Raw genomic sequence first — 14,300 nt, forward strand, 5'->3', positions numbered from 1 at the left:
AGCATGGCCTCCCCTTGCTAGATATTCACATCGCGGGCCCCCCCCGTAAGCCTCATGCTGCTGAACTCCTGCCTTGCCTGGGGTGGCCTCTGTGAGGATGTGACTCAGCAGGGAGGGGGGAGTGTTGGCCTGGGAATGTGCCCTGGGGATGGGAGACCTGAGAGCCTGTCACCTGAGCCAGGAGGGGGAGGTGACACCTCTGCCAGGAATGTGGAGGGTGACTGCAGCAGGGAACCTGCTGGGTGGGTTTAGTTTTCAGTTTGGGGCTGGGTGGAGGAACACAGGGAACCCCAGGGCTGGGGTCTAAGCTCCCTGCTCCCCCAGAAGGACTTGACTGAGGGGTCCTGGGTGTACCCACAAGTTCTGTTTTGGACTGTGTTCCTGTTGTCCAATAAACCTTCTGTTTTACTGGCTGGCTGAGAGAGAGTCTCAGTGAATCCCAGGAAGAGGGGTGCAGGGCCTGGACTCCCCCACACTCCGTGACAACTGGTGGTAGCGGTGGGATGTACTGCACCCCGTGAACGGCGCTTCCTGCAGTAAGTGACTGGGGAACAGTAAAACGAAGGGGAATTGATGGGGACCAGGCGTGCTGAAGATTCAGAGAGAGACGGTTTCAGGGGGCGGTTAACCCCTGGGAGTGTGTGACCAGAGAAAAGGACTTTTGCTGTAACAGGGTCCCCCGGGGGATTGCAGCGAGCGGTCTCAGGGGCGGAGGAGTCTGCAGCTCGACCCTGGCAAAGAGGTGGTGACCTCAAGAAGGACTGGCACACTAAGGGCTTTTCCTGGAAACCGTGGGAAGCTGCCCGGAGTGGCCAGCAGGCAGATGTATGCTAAACGCCTGAAGAGCGACCTGGTGGAGCTGTGCAGGCAGAGGGGGCTGCGCATCGGGAGGTCCACCAAGGAACAGCTGATTGCCCAGTTGGAGGAGAGGGATCGCTTGGATGACCCGATCCCTGTCCCTGAGGGAAGCCGCCCGGCAGATGCAGCGTGGGCCCTGGGGCCTGACCAGGCTTGGAGGGGTCAGACTGCTGCCGAGGACATCCCGAGACCCTTCCTACCTATGCCTAGGGGAGGGGTTGGGGGAAGCCCAGCGAATACCGAGGGCACCCTGACCCCGGCAGCCAGCAGGGGATCCTCCCGGTGGAGCTCCCCATCCCTGGAGCAGAGGCGGCTGGAATGGGAGAGGGAGATGAAAATGAGGGAGCTGGAGGATCATGAGAAACAACGTCAACATGAGGAGAAACAACGTCAACATGAGCAGGAGGAGAAGGAGAGGGAGTGTCAGGAGAAGGAGAAACAAAGACAGCATGAACTGGAGCTGGCCAGGCTGAGGAGCAGTGGGGCCCCGGCTGTGGTGAGTGAGGGGGGACCCAAGACTGCAAGGAGCTTTGATAAGTGCTTCCTGGCCCAGCGGAAGGAGGGAGAGGACATAGATAGCTTCCTGATGGCCTTTGAGAATGCCTGCGAGCTGCACAGGGTTGACCCTGCAGACCGGCTCCAGTTCCTCACCCCCTTACTGGACCCCAAAGCCGTGGAGGTGTACAGCCGGATGACAGGGCTGGAGGCAGGGGACTATGAACTGTTCAAACAGGCCCTGCTCCGTGAGTTTGGGCTGACCCCCGAGATGTACCGGAGAAGGTTCCGGAGTCAGCGTAAAACGCCTGAGGTCACCTACCTACAACTGGTCAACCGGATGCAGGGATATGCCCGCAAGTGGACAGCTGGGGCCCGAGCTAAAGAGGACCTGCTTGACCTAATCGTACTGGAGCAGCTGTATGAACAGTGCCCTTCCGACCTGAGGCTGTGGTTGGTGGACAAAAAGCTCGAGAACCCCCAGCACGCAGGGCAGCTGGCCGACGAGTTTGTGAACAGTCGGTCAGGGGGGTAGCCAGGAGGAGTCCCAAAAGGACAGGCCCCCCCCGATGCAGAGAGTCACCAGGGGGCCTCCCAGCGGGGAAATAGGGAGAACCTCCTCCAAAGGGGAACGCCTGGTGTCGGGCCCCTCCGACCCGCTCGAGGGGACCAACGTGACCTGAGCTATCATCACTGTGGCCAGAGAGGCCACGTACGGTCCGTGCCCTGGGCTCAGGGACAAACTGAGCAGACCCAACCTACCCAGGGTTAACTGGGTAGGGACCCAGCTGGATGAGGGGCAGACGACCCAGGCTAGGGGGGCTACCAGTTTACCACCTGCTCAGGAGGGAAGAGGACCCCAGGCCAGCTCCGCCAGAGGGCTGGAGGCTCTGGACTCAGGGTGCTCGGTTTACAGGGTGGGCGCGGGGCTGTCCCTCCGGAGAGAGTGCCTTGTTCCCCTGGAGGTGGATGGGAGGAAGGTCAATGGATACTGGGATACGGGCGCGGAGGTGATGCTGGCCCGGCCCGAGGTGGTGGCCCCAGATCGGGTGGTGCCCAACACCTACCTGACCCTGACAGGGGTGGGCAGGACCCCATTTAAGGTGCCCATGGCAAGGGTACACCTGAAATGGGGGGCCAAGGAGGGCCCCAAGGATGTGGGGGTACACCACCATTTGCCCACTGAAGTTTTGATGAGGGGAGACCTAGAGGACTGGCCAAGCAACCCCCAGACTGCCCTGGTTGTGACCCGTAGCCAGAGCTGGCGAGGGGCACTGCACCCTGACCTCAGGGAGGGTACCACACCGGAGGCGCAGGACCCTACCCTGGTGGGGAGGGAGCGCCGAGGGGCACGGCTCAGAGAGAGGAGGCCTCAGACCTGGCCACTGAGGGGGAACCAGGCCCCATCCCTTCCCCAGCCGCTGAGTTCCAGGCTGAGTTGAGGAAAGATCCCTCCTTGCGGAAGCTCAGGGACCTGGCTGACCTCAGTGTGGTACGGACCATGAGGAGAGGCTGCCAGGAGAGGTTCCTGTGGGAGAAGGGGTTCCTGTACTGAGAATGGGCTCCCCCAGGGGAAGTGGAGTCCTGTGGGATCAGGAGGCAGCTGGTGGTCCCCCAGAAGTATCGCCGCAAGCTCCTGTCCCATGACATCCCCCTCGCAGGGCACCAGGGAATCTGGCGCACCCGGCAGAGGTTGCTACAGAACTTTTACTGGCCCGGGGTCTTTACCACGGTCCGGCAGTATTGCTGATCCTGTGAGCCCTGTCAGAGGGTGGGGAAGGCCCGGGACAAGGGGAAAGCGGCTTTGAGACCTTTGCTCATCATAGAGAAGCCTTTCCAGAAGGTGGCCATGGACATCGTGGGGCCTCTCAGCAAGACGACCCGGTCGGGGAAGAAATACATTCTGGTGGTGGTAGATTTTGCCACCCCGAGGCAGTGCCCTTAGCTTCCACTGAAGCAGACACCGTGGCCGATGCGCTCCTGACCATTTTCAGCCGAGTGGGGTTCCCCAAGGAAGTCTTGATAGACCAAGGCTCCAACTTCATGTCGGCCCTGCTCCGGTGCTTGTGGGAGAAATGTGGGGTCCGGCACGACTGGGCCTCAGCTTATCACCCCCAGTCCAATGGGCTTGTGGAGAGGTTTAACGGGACGCTAAAGATGATGCTGAAAACCTTTATGAACCAGCACCCGCAGGATTGGGACAAGTACTTACCTCACCTGCTGTTTGTGTACAGGGAGGTGCCCCAGGAGTCTACCAGATTTTCGCCTTTTGAACTGTTATATGGAAGGAGGGTGAGGGGCCCCCTGGACCTGATGAGAGACGAGTGGGAGGGGAAGGCCACTCCCGATGGAGAGTCAGTGGTGGAGTATGTCCTGATCTTCCGAGAGAGACTGGCTGAACTCATGGGCCTGTCCAGGGAGAATCTGGCCAGAGCCCAGAGGAAGCAGAAGGTCTGGTATGACCGCACGGCGCGGGCCCATGCCTACGCCACCAGGGATCAGGTGATGGTTCTCATCCCCGTGAGAAAGAACAAACTACAGGCCACCTGGGAGGGCCCTTTCAAGGTCGTCAAGCAGCTAAACGAGGTAAACTATGTGGTGGAGCTGTCGAACCGGGCGCACCACCGCCGGGTGTACCATGTGAATATGATGAAGCCATATTATGCCAGGGGGAATGTGGTGTTGGCCGTGTGTGGACAGTGGGAGGAGCAGGGAGATGACCCTTTAGTAGATCTATTCCCTGGGACCAGAGCTGGTTCCCCCCTGGAAACAATTCCCCTCTCAGATCAGCTAACCCCTGCCCAGCAAGCTGAGGTCAGGGGGGTGGCTGCATCCGTACCGACAGCTGTTTTCCAACCAGCCTGGACGCACTAATCTGACTGTCCACCGGGTGCAGACAGGGTCACACCCGCCGATAAGATGCTCCCCCTTCCGAGTCACAGGGAAAACTGCTCAGGACCTGGAAAGAGAGGTCCGGGACATGCTGGCTTTGGGGGTGATCCAGCCATCGGCCAGCCCTTGGGCCTCGCCAGTGGTGCTGGTCCCCAAAAAGGACGGGTCGGTCCGGTTCTATGTGGACTATCGGAAGCTCAGTGCCATCACTGTATCTGATGCCTACCCCATGCCCAAGCCTGATGAGCTCCTAGACAAGCTGGGAGGAGCTCGGTACCTTACCACCATGGACCTTACAAAGGGCTACTGGCAAGTGCCACTGGATGCAGATGCCCGGCTGAAATCGGCCTTTATCACCCCTCTGGGGCTCTATGAGCTCCTGACCCTGCCTTTCGGCCTCAAGGGAGCGCCGGCCACCTTCCAGCGCCTAGTGGACCAGCTCCTGAGGGGGATGGAGAGTTTTGCCGTGGCGTATATTGATGACATCTGTGTCTTTAGCCAGACCTGGGAGGACCACGTGTCCCAGGTTAGACAAGTGCTGGACCGACTCCAGGGGGCTGGGCTGACTGTAAAAGTGGAGAAGTGCAAGGTGGGGATGGCTGAAGTATCTTACCTGGGCCATCGGGTGGGGAGCGGCCGCCTAAAGCCGGAACCAGCCAAGGTGGAGGTGATCAGAGACTGGCCCACTCCCCACACCAAAAAGCAGGTCCAAGCCTTTATTGGGATGGCAGGATACTACCGAAGATTTGTGCCCCACTTTAGCACCATAGCCACCCCCATCACTGAGCTATGCAAGAAGGGGAAGCCAGACAAGGTGGTCTGGACTGAGCAGTGCCAGGAGGCTTTCCGGGCGCTGAAGGAGGCTCTGGTCAGTGGCCCAATTCTGGCAAACCCAGACTTTGACAAGCCCTTTGTGGTGTTCACCGACGCCTCCGACACGGGACTGGGGGCGGTGTTAATGCAGGAGGATGAAAAGGGGGAGAGACACCCCATCCTGTACCTGAGCAAGAAGTTGCTACCCCGGGAGCAACACTATGCAGCCATCGAGAAGGAGTGCCTGGCCATGGTGTGGGCCCTCAAGAAACTAGAGCCCTATCTCTTCGGGAGACACTTCACCGTCTACACCGACCACTCTTCCCTGACCTGGCTGCACCAGATGAAAGGAGCCAACGCCAAGCTCCTGACATGGAGCCTGCTCCTGCAGGATTACGACATGGATGTGGTCCACGTGAAGGGAAGGGCCAACCTGATAGCGGATGCGCTGTCCCGGAGAGGGGGCCCCGAACTTCCCCAGGTCACTGGTCACAGTGACCCCGCTCAGTTCAGTCTCGAAGGGGGGAGAGATGTGATGATGTGACTCAGCAGGGAGGGGGGAGTGTTGACCTGGGAATGTGCCCTGGGGATGGGAGACCTGAGAGCCTGTCACCTGAGCCAGGAGGGGGAGGTGACACCTCTGCCAGGAATGTGGAGGGTGACTGCAGCAGGGAACCTGCTGGGTGGGTTTAGTTTTCAGTTTGGGGCTGGGTGGAGGAACACAGGGAACCCCAGGGTTGGGGTCTAAGCTCCCTGCTCCCCCAGAAGGACTTGACTGAGGGGTCCTGGGTGTACCCACAAGTTCTGTTTTGGACTGTGTTCCTATTGTCCAATAAACCTTCTGTTTTACTGGCTGGCTGAGAGTCTCAGTGAATCCCAGGAAGAGGGGTGCAGGGCCTGGACTCCCCCACACTCCGTGACAGCCTCTCAGTGAGGCATGTTCCTGAAGCTCCAAATGTGGCCTGTAGAACAAAGGCAGGGAGCGGATTCAGGAAAGTGTTGGGCAGCTGAGATTCACAGAACAGTGAGCGCGAGAATTACCTTGTGGGCTCTGGGCAGCCATGGCTCGCAGGCTGCGACCAGAGAGCAGGAGGATTAGAGTCAGGAACATCCCAGCTTCCTTCCTGGCAGAGGAGGGAGAGAGAGGGGAATCCATGGCCCTGTATTGCCACGCGTTCTCTGGGCGCCGGGGCCAGCCGGCAGAGCTGGCTGTATCACAGCTCCTCACGGGCCGAGTGCTCGCTGCTGAAGGAGAATACCACACAGCTGACTCTCCACTTCCGCACTCATTGCTGCTTCCTGTACAAAACCTTGTCCCCGCGTGCTTGCAGGCAGGAGAGTGCTCGGTCTCGGCAGCCCTCGGGGGTAGGCACAGTGTGTGCTTCGCTCTACAGCCAAGGGAAACTCCCTGTGAGCTGCAGCCCAGCCTGTGGCGAGCAGCCGTGCAGAGCTTGCCAGGCCCCCCACAGCAGGGGAGTTCATGTCGGGGGACAGGGTAGGCAGCTGAGGCGCAGCCTGATCTGGCAGCTGGACTGGAAAGGCACCAGCTGCAGGGTGGCCTCATAGCAAGGGGGCACTGGCATCACGGCCTGGCCTGGTCGTGTGGTGACAATGGGCTGGGCCTGCCCCAGAGCTGGAGCACAGGCCGCCCCAGAGCGGGACCATGGGCTTCCCCAGAGCGAGACCACGGGCTGGAGCACAGACTGCCCCAGGACTGGAGCACGGGCCGCCCCAGGGCTGGAGCACGGGCTGGAGCATGGGCCGCCCCAGGGCGGGACCACGGGCTGGAGCATGGGCCGCCCCCTGGTGCCAACTTTCTATTTGCAGACAACCGAACACCCTTGTCCCGCCTCCTTCCCTGAGGCCCACCCCTTCTCCAAGGCTCTACCCCTGCTCACTCCATCCCCCCTCCCTCCACCGCTCGCTCTCCCTCAGCCTCACTCATTTTCACCAGGCTGGGGCAGGGGGTTGGAGTGTGAGAGGGGAGAGGGCTCTGGCTGGGTGTGTGGGCTCTGGGATGGGGTTTGCGATGAGGGGTTCAGAGTGCAGTAGGGGGCTCCGGGCTGGGGGTTGGTGTGTGGGAGGAGTATGGGCCCCAGGGTGGGGCCAGAGATGACGGGTTCGGGGGGCAGGAGGGGGCTCCGGGCTGGACAGGGGGTTGGGGTGTGAGCGGGAAGAGGGCTCTGGCTGGCTATGTGGGCTCTGGGGTGGGGTTGGTGATGAGGAGTTTGGGCTGCAGGAGTGGGGCTCTGGGCTGGGGGCTGCTGTGTGGGAGGGGTATGGGCCCCAGGGTGGGGCCAGAAATGAGGGGTTCAGGGTGCACGAGAGGGCTCCGGGCTGGGGCAGCGGCTTGGGGTGTGAAGGGAGAGAGGGCTCTGGCTGGGTATGTGAGCTCTGGGGTGGGGTTGGCGATAATGGGTTCAGGGTGCAGGAGGGGGCTCCGGGCTGGGGTTGGTGTGTGGGAGGGGTATGGGCCCCAGGGTGAATTACAGAATATCAGGGTTGGAAGGGACCTCAGGAGGTCATCTAGTCCAACCCCCTGCTCAAAGCAGGACCAATCTCCAATGAAATCATCCCAGCCAGGGCTTTGTCAAGCTGGACCTTAAAAACTTCTACGGAAGGAGATTCCACCACCTCCCTAGATAACGCATTCCAGTGCTTCACCACCCTCCTAGTGAAAAACTTTTCCTAATATCCAACCTAAACCTCCCCCACTGCAACTTGAGACCATTACTCCTTGTCCTGTCATCTGCTACCACTGAGAACAGTCCAGAGCCATCCTCTTCGGAACCCCCTTTCAGGTAGTTGAAAGCAGGTATCATCCCCCCTCATTCTTCTCTTCCACAGACTAAACATCCCCAGTTCCCTCAGCCTCTCCTCATAACTCATGTGTTCCAGTCCCTTAATCATTTTTCTTACCCTCCGCTGGACTCTTTCCAATTTTTCCACATCCTTCTTGTAGTGTGGGGCCCAAAACTGGACACAGTACTCCAGATGAGGCCTCACCAATGTCGAATAGAGGGGAACGATCACGTCCCTCAGTCTGCTGGCAATGCCCCTACTTATACATCCCAAAATGCCATTGGCCTTCTTGGCAACAAGGGCACACTGTTGACTCATATCCAGCTTCTTGTCCACTGTAACCCCTAAGTCCTTTTCTGCAGAACTGCTGCCGAGCCATTTGGTCCCTAGTCTGTAGCGGTGCATTGGATTCTTCCGTCCTAAGTGCAGGACTCTGCACTTGTTCTTGTTGAACCTCATCAGATTTCTTTTGGCCCAATCCTCCAATTTGTCTAGGTCCCTCTGTATCCTATCCCTGCCCTCCAGCGTATCTACCACTCCTCCCAGTTTAGTCTCATCTGCAAACTTGCTGAGGGTGCATGACCATCCTCCAGATCATTAATGAAGATATTGAACAAAACCGGCCCGAGGACCGACCCTTGGGGCACTTCACTTGATACCGGCTGCCAACTAGACATGGAGCCATTGATCACTACCCATTGAGCCCGACAATCTAGCCAGCTTTCTATCCACCTTTATAGTCCATTCATCCAGCCCATACTTTTTTAACTTACTGGCAAGAATACTGTAGGAGACCGTGTCAAAAGCTTTGCTAAAGTCAAGGAACAACTGCTTTCCCGTCATCCACAGAGCCAATTATTTCGTCATAGAAGGCAATTAGATTAGTCAGGCATGACTTGCCCTTGGTGAATCCATGCTGACTGTTCCTGATCACTTTCCTCTAAGTGCTTCAGAGTTGATTCCTTGAGGACCTGCTCCATGATTTTTCCAGGGACTGAGGTGAGGCTGGCCTGTAGTTCCCAGGATCCTCCTTCTTCCCTTTTTTAAAGATGGGCACTACATTAGCCTTTTTCCAGTCGTCCGGGACTTCCCCCGATCACCATGAGTTTTCAAAGATAATGGCTCTGCAATCCCATCCACCAGCTCCTTTAGCACTCTCGGATGCAGCGCATCCGGCCCCAGAAACTTGTGCTCGTCCAGCTTTTCGAAATAGTCCCGAACCACTTCTTTCTCCACAGAGGGCTGGTCACCTCCTCCCCATGCTGTGCTGCCCAGTGTAGTAGTCTGGGAGCTGACCTTGTTTGTGAAGACAGAGGTGAAAAAAGCATTGAGTACATTAGCTTTTTCCACATCCTCTGTCACTAGGTTGCCTCCCTCGTTCAGTAAGGGGCCCACACATTCCTTGGCTATCTTCTTGTTGCCAACATACCTGAAGAAACCCTTCAGAAATGAGGGGTTCAGGGTGCAGGAGGGGGCTCCGGGCTGGGGCAGATTGTTGGGGTATGAGGGGGGAGAGGCTCTGGCTGGGTGTGTGGGCTCTGGGGTGGGGTTGGCGATGAGGGGTTTGGGGTGCAGGAGGGGGCTCCGGGCTGGGGGTTGGTGTGTGGGAGGGGTATGGGCCCCAGGGAGGGGCCAGAGATGAGGGGCTTGGGGTGCAGGAGGGGCCCCTGGGGGGCAGAAATGAGGGGCTCGGGGTGCAGGATGGGCCCCGGGGGGGCAGAGATGAGGGGCTCGGGGTGCAGGAGGGGGCTCCGGGCTGGTGGGTGGGAGGGGTATGGGCCCCAGGGTGGGGCCAGAGATGAGGGGCTCGGGGTGCAGGAGGGGCCCGGGGGGCGCAGAGATGAGGGGCTCGGGGTGCAGGAGGGGCCCCAGGGTGGGGCCAGAGATGAGGGGCTCGGGGTGCGGGAGGGGCCCCGGGGGGGGCAGAGATGAGGGGCTCGGGGTGCGGGAGGGGCCCTGGGGGGGGCAGAGATGAGGGGCTCGGGAGGGGCCCCGGGGGGGGGCAGAGATGATGGGAGCGGGAGGGGCCCCGGTGGGGGCAGAGATGATGGGAGCGGGGCGTGGGAGGGGCCCCGGGGGGGCAGAGATGAGGGGCTCGGGGCATGGGAAGGGCCCCGGGGGGGGCAGAGATGAGGGGCCCCGGGAGCGGGAGGGGCCCCGGGGGGGGGCAGAGATGAGGGGCCCCGGGAGCGGGAGGGGCCCCGGGGGGGGCAGAGATGAGGGGCTCGGGGCATGGGAGGGGCCCCGGGGGGGCAGAGATGAGGGGCGCGGGGCATGGGAGGGCCCCGGGGGGGGCAGAGATGAGGGGCGCGGGAGGGGCCCCGGGGGGGGCAGAGATGAGGGGCGCGGGGCATGGGAGGGCCCCGGGGGGGGCAGAGATGAGGGGCGCGGGAGTGGCCCGGGGGGGGCAGAGATGAGGGGCTCGGGGCGCGCGAGTGGCCCGGGGGGGGGCAGAGATGAGGGGCGCGGGGCATGGGAGGGCCCCGGGGGGGGCAGAGATGAGGGGCGCGGGGCATGGGAGGGCCCCGGGGGGGGCAGAGATGAGGGGCGCGGGGCATGGGAGGGCCCCGGGGGGGGCAGAGATGAGGGGCGCGGGAGTGGCCCGGGGGGGACAGAGATGAGGGGCGCGGGGCATGGGAGGGCCCCGGGGGGGGCAGAGATGAGGGGCTCGGGGCGGGGGAGGGGCCCCGGGAGGGGCAGAGATGAGGGGCGCGGGGCGTGGGAGGGGCCCCGGGGGGGCAGAGATGAGAGGCGCGGGAGGGGCCCCAGGGGGGCAGAGTTGAGGGGCTCGGGGCACGAGAGGGGCCCCGGGGGGGGGCAGAGATGAGTGGCTCGGGGCGGGGGAGGGGCCCCGGGGGGGGGGCAGAGATGAGGGGCTCGGGAGGGGCTCCGGGGGGGGCAGAGATGAGGGGCGCGGGACGGGCCCCGGGGGGGGCAGAGATGAGGGGCGCGGGGCATGGGAGGGCCCCGGGGGGGGCAGAGATGAGGGGCGCGGGAGGGGCCCCGGGGGGGGCAGAGATGAGGGGCGCGGGGCATGGGAGGGCCCCGGGGGGGGCAGAGATGAGGGGCGCGGGAGTGGCCCGGGGGGGGCAGAGATGAGGGGCGCGGGGCGCGCGAGTGGCCCGGGGGGGGGCAGAGATGAGGGGCGCGGGGCATGGGAGGGCCCCGGGGGGGGCAGAGATGAGGGGCGCGGGGCATGGGAGGGCCCCGGGGGGGGCAGAGATGAGGGGCGCGGGGCATGGGAGGGGCCCGGGGGGGGCAGAGATGAGGGGCGCGGGAGTGGCCCGGGGGGGGCAGAGATGAGGGGCGCGGGGCATGGGAGGGCCCCGGGGGGGGCAGAGATGAGGGGCGCGGGGCATGGGAGGGCCCCGGGGGGGGCAGAGATGAGGGGCGCGGGAGGGGCCCCGGGGGGGGCAGAGATGAGGGGCTCGGGGCGCGGGAGTGGCCCGGGGGGGGGCAGAGATGAGGGGCTCGGGAGGGGCCCGGGGGGGCTCGGGGGGGCCGGGGGGGCTCGGGGCGCGGGGGGGTCACAGCGCGGCGGCCCCGGGGGGGGCTCGGTGGCCCCCGAGCGGAAAAGGGAAACACGCGCCGGCCACCGGACGCGTCTGACTCCTGCCCGGAGCCGCCGCCGGCAGCGCCCGCCCCTTGGCCCGGCCCCTCAGGGCCCCTCAGACCCTGGCTCCCCCCGCCCGGGCCCGGGCCCGGGCCGCGTCTCTGCGAACCCCCCGCTCTGCTCCTGAGGAAACGGCCGCGGCTCCGCTCGGCAGAGGCCGGGGCCGCCTCGGGAAGCTCCGACCTCGCTCGGCAATTTCCGGAGACCGGCTCGGAAAGCTCCGGCCCCGCTCGGTTATTTCCGGGGCGCTGGGGCCGGCTCGGGAAGCTCCGACCCCCCTCGGCAGTTTCCGGAGGCGGGCTCGGGAAGCTCCGACCACGCTCGGCAATTTCCGGGGCAGCCGGGGCCGCCTCGGGAGGCTCCGTCCTCGCTCGGCAATTTCCGGAGGCCGGCTCGGGAAGCTCCGGCCCCGCTCGGCAGTTTCCGGGACTGTCGGGGGCTGGCTCGGGCCCGCTCGGCTGGTCCCGCCGTTCCTTGTTGTGGCCCGGCCGTGTCTCTCCCCCGGCCTCGCCGGCCCCGCACCCCCCCGGCGATGGCGGCCTTCGGGATCCTGAGCTACGAGCACCGGCCCCTGAAGCGGCCGCGCCTGGGGCCGCCCGACGTCTACCCGCAGGACCCCAAGCAGAAGGAGGTGGGGGCCGGGGGCGTGACCGGGCCGGGGGGGGACGAGCCCCCCGTCGCCGAGGGGTCCCGTCCCCGGGGTGGGGGGACGAGCCCCGTCGCCGAGGGGTCCCGTCCCCGGGGTAGGGGGATGAGCCCCGTCGCCGAGGGGTCCCGTCCCCGGGGTGGGGGGACGAGCCCCGTCGCCGAGGGGTCCCGTCCCCGGGGTGGGGGGATGTTGGGGGATGAGCCCCGTCGCCGAGGGGTCCTGTCCCCGGGGTTGGGGGACGAGCCCCGTCGCCGAGGGGTCCTGTCCCCGGGGTTGGGGGACGAGCCCCGTCGCCGAGGGGTCCCGTCCCCGGGGTTGGGGGACGAGCCCCGTCGCCGAGGGGTCCCGTCCCCGGGGTGGGGGGACGAGCCCCGTCGCCGAGGGGTCCCGTCCCCGGGGTGGGGGGATGTTGGGGGATGAGCCCCGTCGCCGAGGGGGTCCCGTCCCCGGGGTAGGGGGACGAGCCCCGTCGCCGAGGGGTCCCGTCCCCGGGGTAGGGGGACGAGCCCCGTCGCCGAGGGGTCCCGTCCCCGGGGTTGGGGGACGAGCCCCGTCGCCGAGGGGTCCCGTCCCCGGGGTTGGGGGATGAGCCCCGTCGCCGAGGGGTCCCGTCCCCGGGGTTGGGGGACGAGCCCCGTCGCCGAGGGGTCCCGTCCCCGGGGTGGGGGGACGAGCCCCGTCGCCGAGGGGTCCCGTCCCCGGGGTGGGGGGACGAGCCCCGTCGCCGAGGGGTCCCGTCCCCGGGGTGGGGGGACGAGCCCCGTCGCCGAGGGGTCCCGTCCCCGGGGTGGGGGGACGAGCCCCGTCGCCGAGGGGTCCCGTCCCCGGGGTTGGGGGATGAGCCCCGTCGCCGAGGGGTCCCGTCCCCGGGGTTGGGGGATGAGCCCCGTCGCCGAGGGGTCCCGTCCCCGGGGTTGGGGGATGAGCCCCGTCGCCGAGGGGTCCCGTCCCCGGGGTAGGGGGATGAGCCCCGTCGCCGAGGGGTCCCGTCCCCGGGGTTGGGGGATGAGCCCCGTCGCCGAGGGGTCCCGTCCCCGGGGTAGGGGGATGAGCCCCGTCGCCGAGGGGTCCCGTCCCCGGGGTAGGGGGATGAGCCCCGTCGCCGAGGGGTCCCGTCCCCGGGGTAGGGGGATGAGCCCCGTCGCCGAGGGGTCCTGTCCCCGGGGTAGGGGGATGAGCCCCGTCGCCGAGGGGTCCTGTCCCCGGGGTAGGGGGATGAGCCCCGTCGCCGAGGGGTCCTGTCCCCGGGGTAGGGGGATGAGCCCCGTCGCCGAGGGGTCCTGTCCCCGGGGTAGGGGGATGAGCCCCGTCGCCGAGGGGTCCTGTCCCCGGGGTAGGGGGATGAGCCCCGTCGCCGAGGGGTCCTGTCCCCGGGGTAGGGGGATGAGCCCCGTCGCCGAGGGGTCCTGTCCCCGGGGTAGGGGGATGAGCCCCGTCGCCGAGGGGTCCTGTCCCCGGGGTAGGGGGCTTTGGGGGATGAGCCCCTGTCGCCGAGGGGTCCTGTCCCCAGGGTGGGCGTCGTTGGGGGATGAGCCCCCTTTGCTGAGGGGTCCTGTGCCTGTGGAGATCAGTGGATGAGACTGGGAAGTTGTCCTCCCTCAGTAAGGGCTGTGGCAGGGGCCAGCAGGGGAGGATAACAGTCCTTTCTCTCACTGTCTCGTCCCTTGCCCCCAGGCTGGGCTTCCAGGGGAGCTGCATGGCTTGTGTAGAGCTGCACTGCCATGCAGCGTTCCCTTACTCCTTTTCTTGCACAGGATGAGCTCACCGCTTTAAATGTGAAGCAGGGTTTCAATAATCAGCCGGCAGTCTCTGGAGATGAACATGGCACCGCCAAAAATGTCAACTTTAATCCAGCTAAGGTGAGATCCCTCTAGGGCTTTGTGGGCCAAGCCCCACTGCATTGAGTCCCTCTTACTAGGTTTCCCAGGGGTAGGCCTTGCTCTTCCTGATTTCTGCACCCAGACTGGTGATGATTATTGTGGTGGTTCTAGATCTTGGTCTTTTTATGGCCCACAGCCAGGGTCTTTGGGATAGGAGTTCTAGGGTGGACCGGTTTACACTCTTGTGATGATCTGGCCTATCACCTTCCCAAGGCTAAGCTCTAGGAGTGTCAATCCTTCTTTGTGGTGGTGGGCTGCTATGTTCCCAGACTTGGTGGGAGAGTAGTCTGCTCAGCTC

The 14,300-nt window shown here is 64.5% G+C and overlaps 2 protein-coding genes across 11 annotated transcripts in view; one reads left to right on the forward strand and one right to left on the reverse strand.

Annotated features, from left to right (window-relative positions):
• The window catches only part of IL2RG (interleukin 2 receptor subunit gamma), a 45,900-nt gene extending 35,196 nt beyond the window's left edge, over positions 1-10,704 (reverse strand). Inside the window, exons 1-4 of one of the 6 annotated variants that reach the window (XR_012160646.2) lie at positions 9,290-10,704; positions 7,978-9,156; positions 6,100-6,446; positions 4,975-6,020 (exon numbers count right to left, since the gene is read on the reverse strand). Coding sequence is in view for 1 of the 6 variants with exons in the window: in XM_073358643.2 (XP_073214744.1) it covers positions 8,634-8,703 (70 nt within the window). In the remaining 5 variants the exon portion in view is untranslated. Of the gene's footprint in view, positions 1-4,974; positions 6,021-6,099; positions 6,447-7,977; positions 9,250-9,289 lie in introns of those variants that run through there. The other 5 variants (XR_012160647.2, XM_073358643.2, XM_078854305.1 and 2 more) reach the window with 5 other exon arrangements.
• Positions 10,705-11,894: 1,190 nt separating this feature from the next.
• The window catches only part of MED12 (mediator complex subunit 12), a 76,652-nt gene continuing 74,246 nt past the window's right edge, over positions 11,895-14,300 (forward strand). For all 5 annotated transcript variants that reach the window (XR_012160650.2, XR_012160651.2, XR_012160652.2 and 2 more), the window contains exons 1-2: positions 11,895-12,104; positions 13,877-13,981. Coding sequence is in view for 2 of the 5 variants with exons in the window: in XM_073358645.1 (XP_073214746.1) it covers positions 12,006-12,104; positions 13,877-13,981 (204 nt within the window). In the remaining 3 variants the exon portion in view is untranslated. The remainder of the gene's footprint in view (positions 12,105-13,876; positions 13,982-14,300) is intronic.

This window comes from Lepidochelys kempii, chromosome 9, assembly GCF_965140285.1.
Source record: "Lepidochelys kempii isolate rLepKem1 chromosome 9, rLepKem1.hap1, whole genome shotgun sequence".
Classification (NCBI taxonomy): domain Eukaryota; kingdom Metazoa; phylum Chordata; order Testudines; family Cheloniidae; genus Lepidochelys; species Lepidochelys kempii.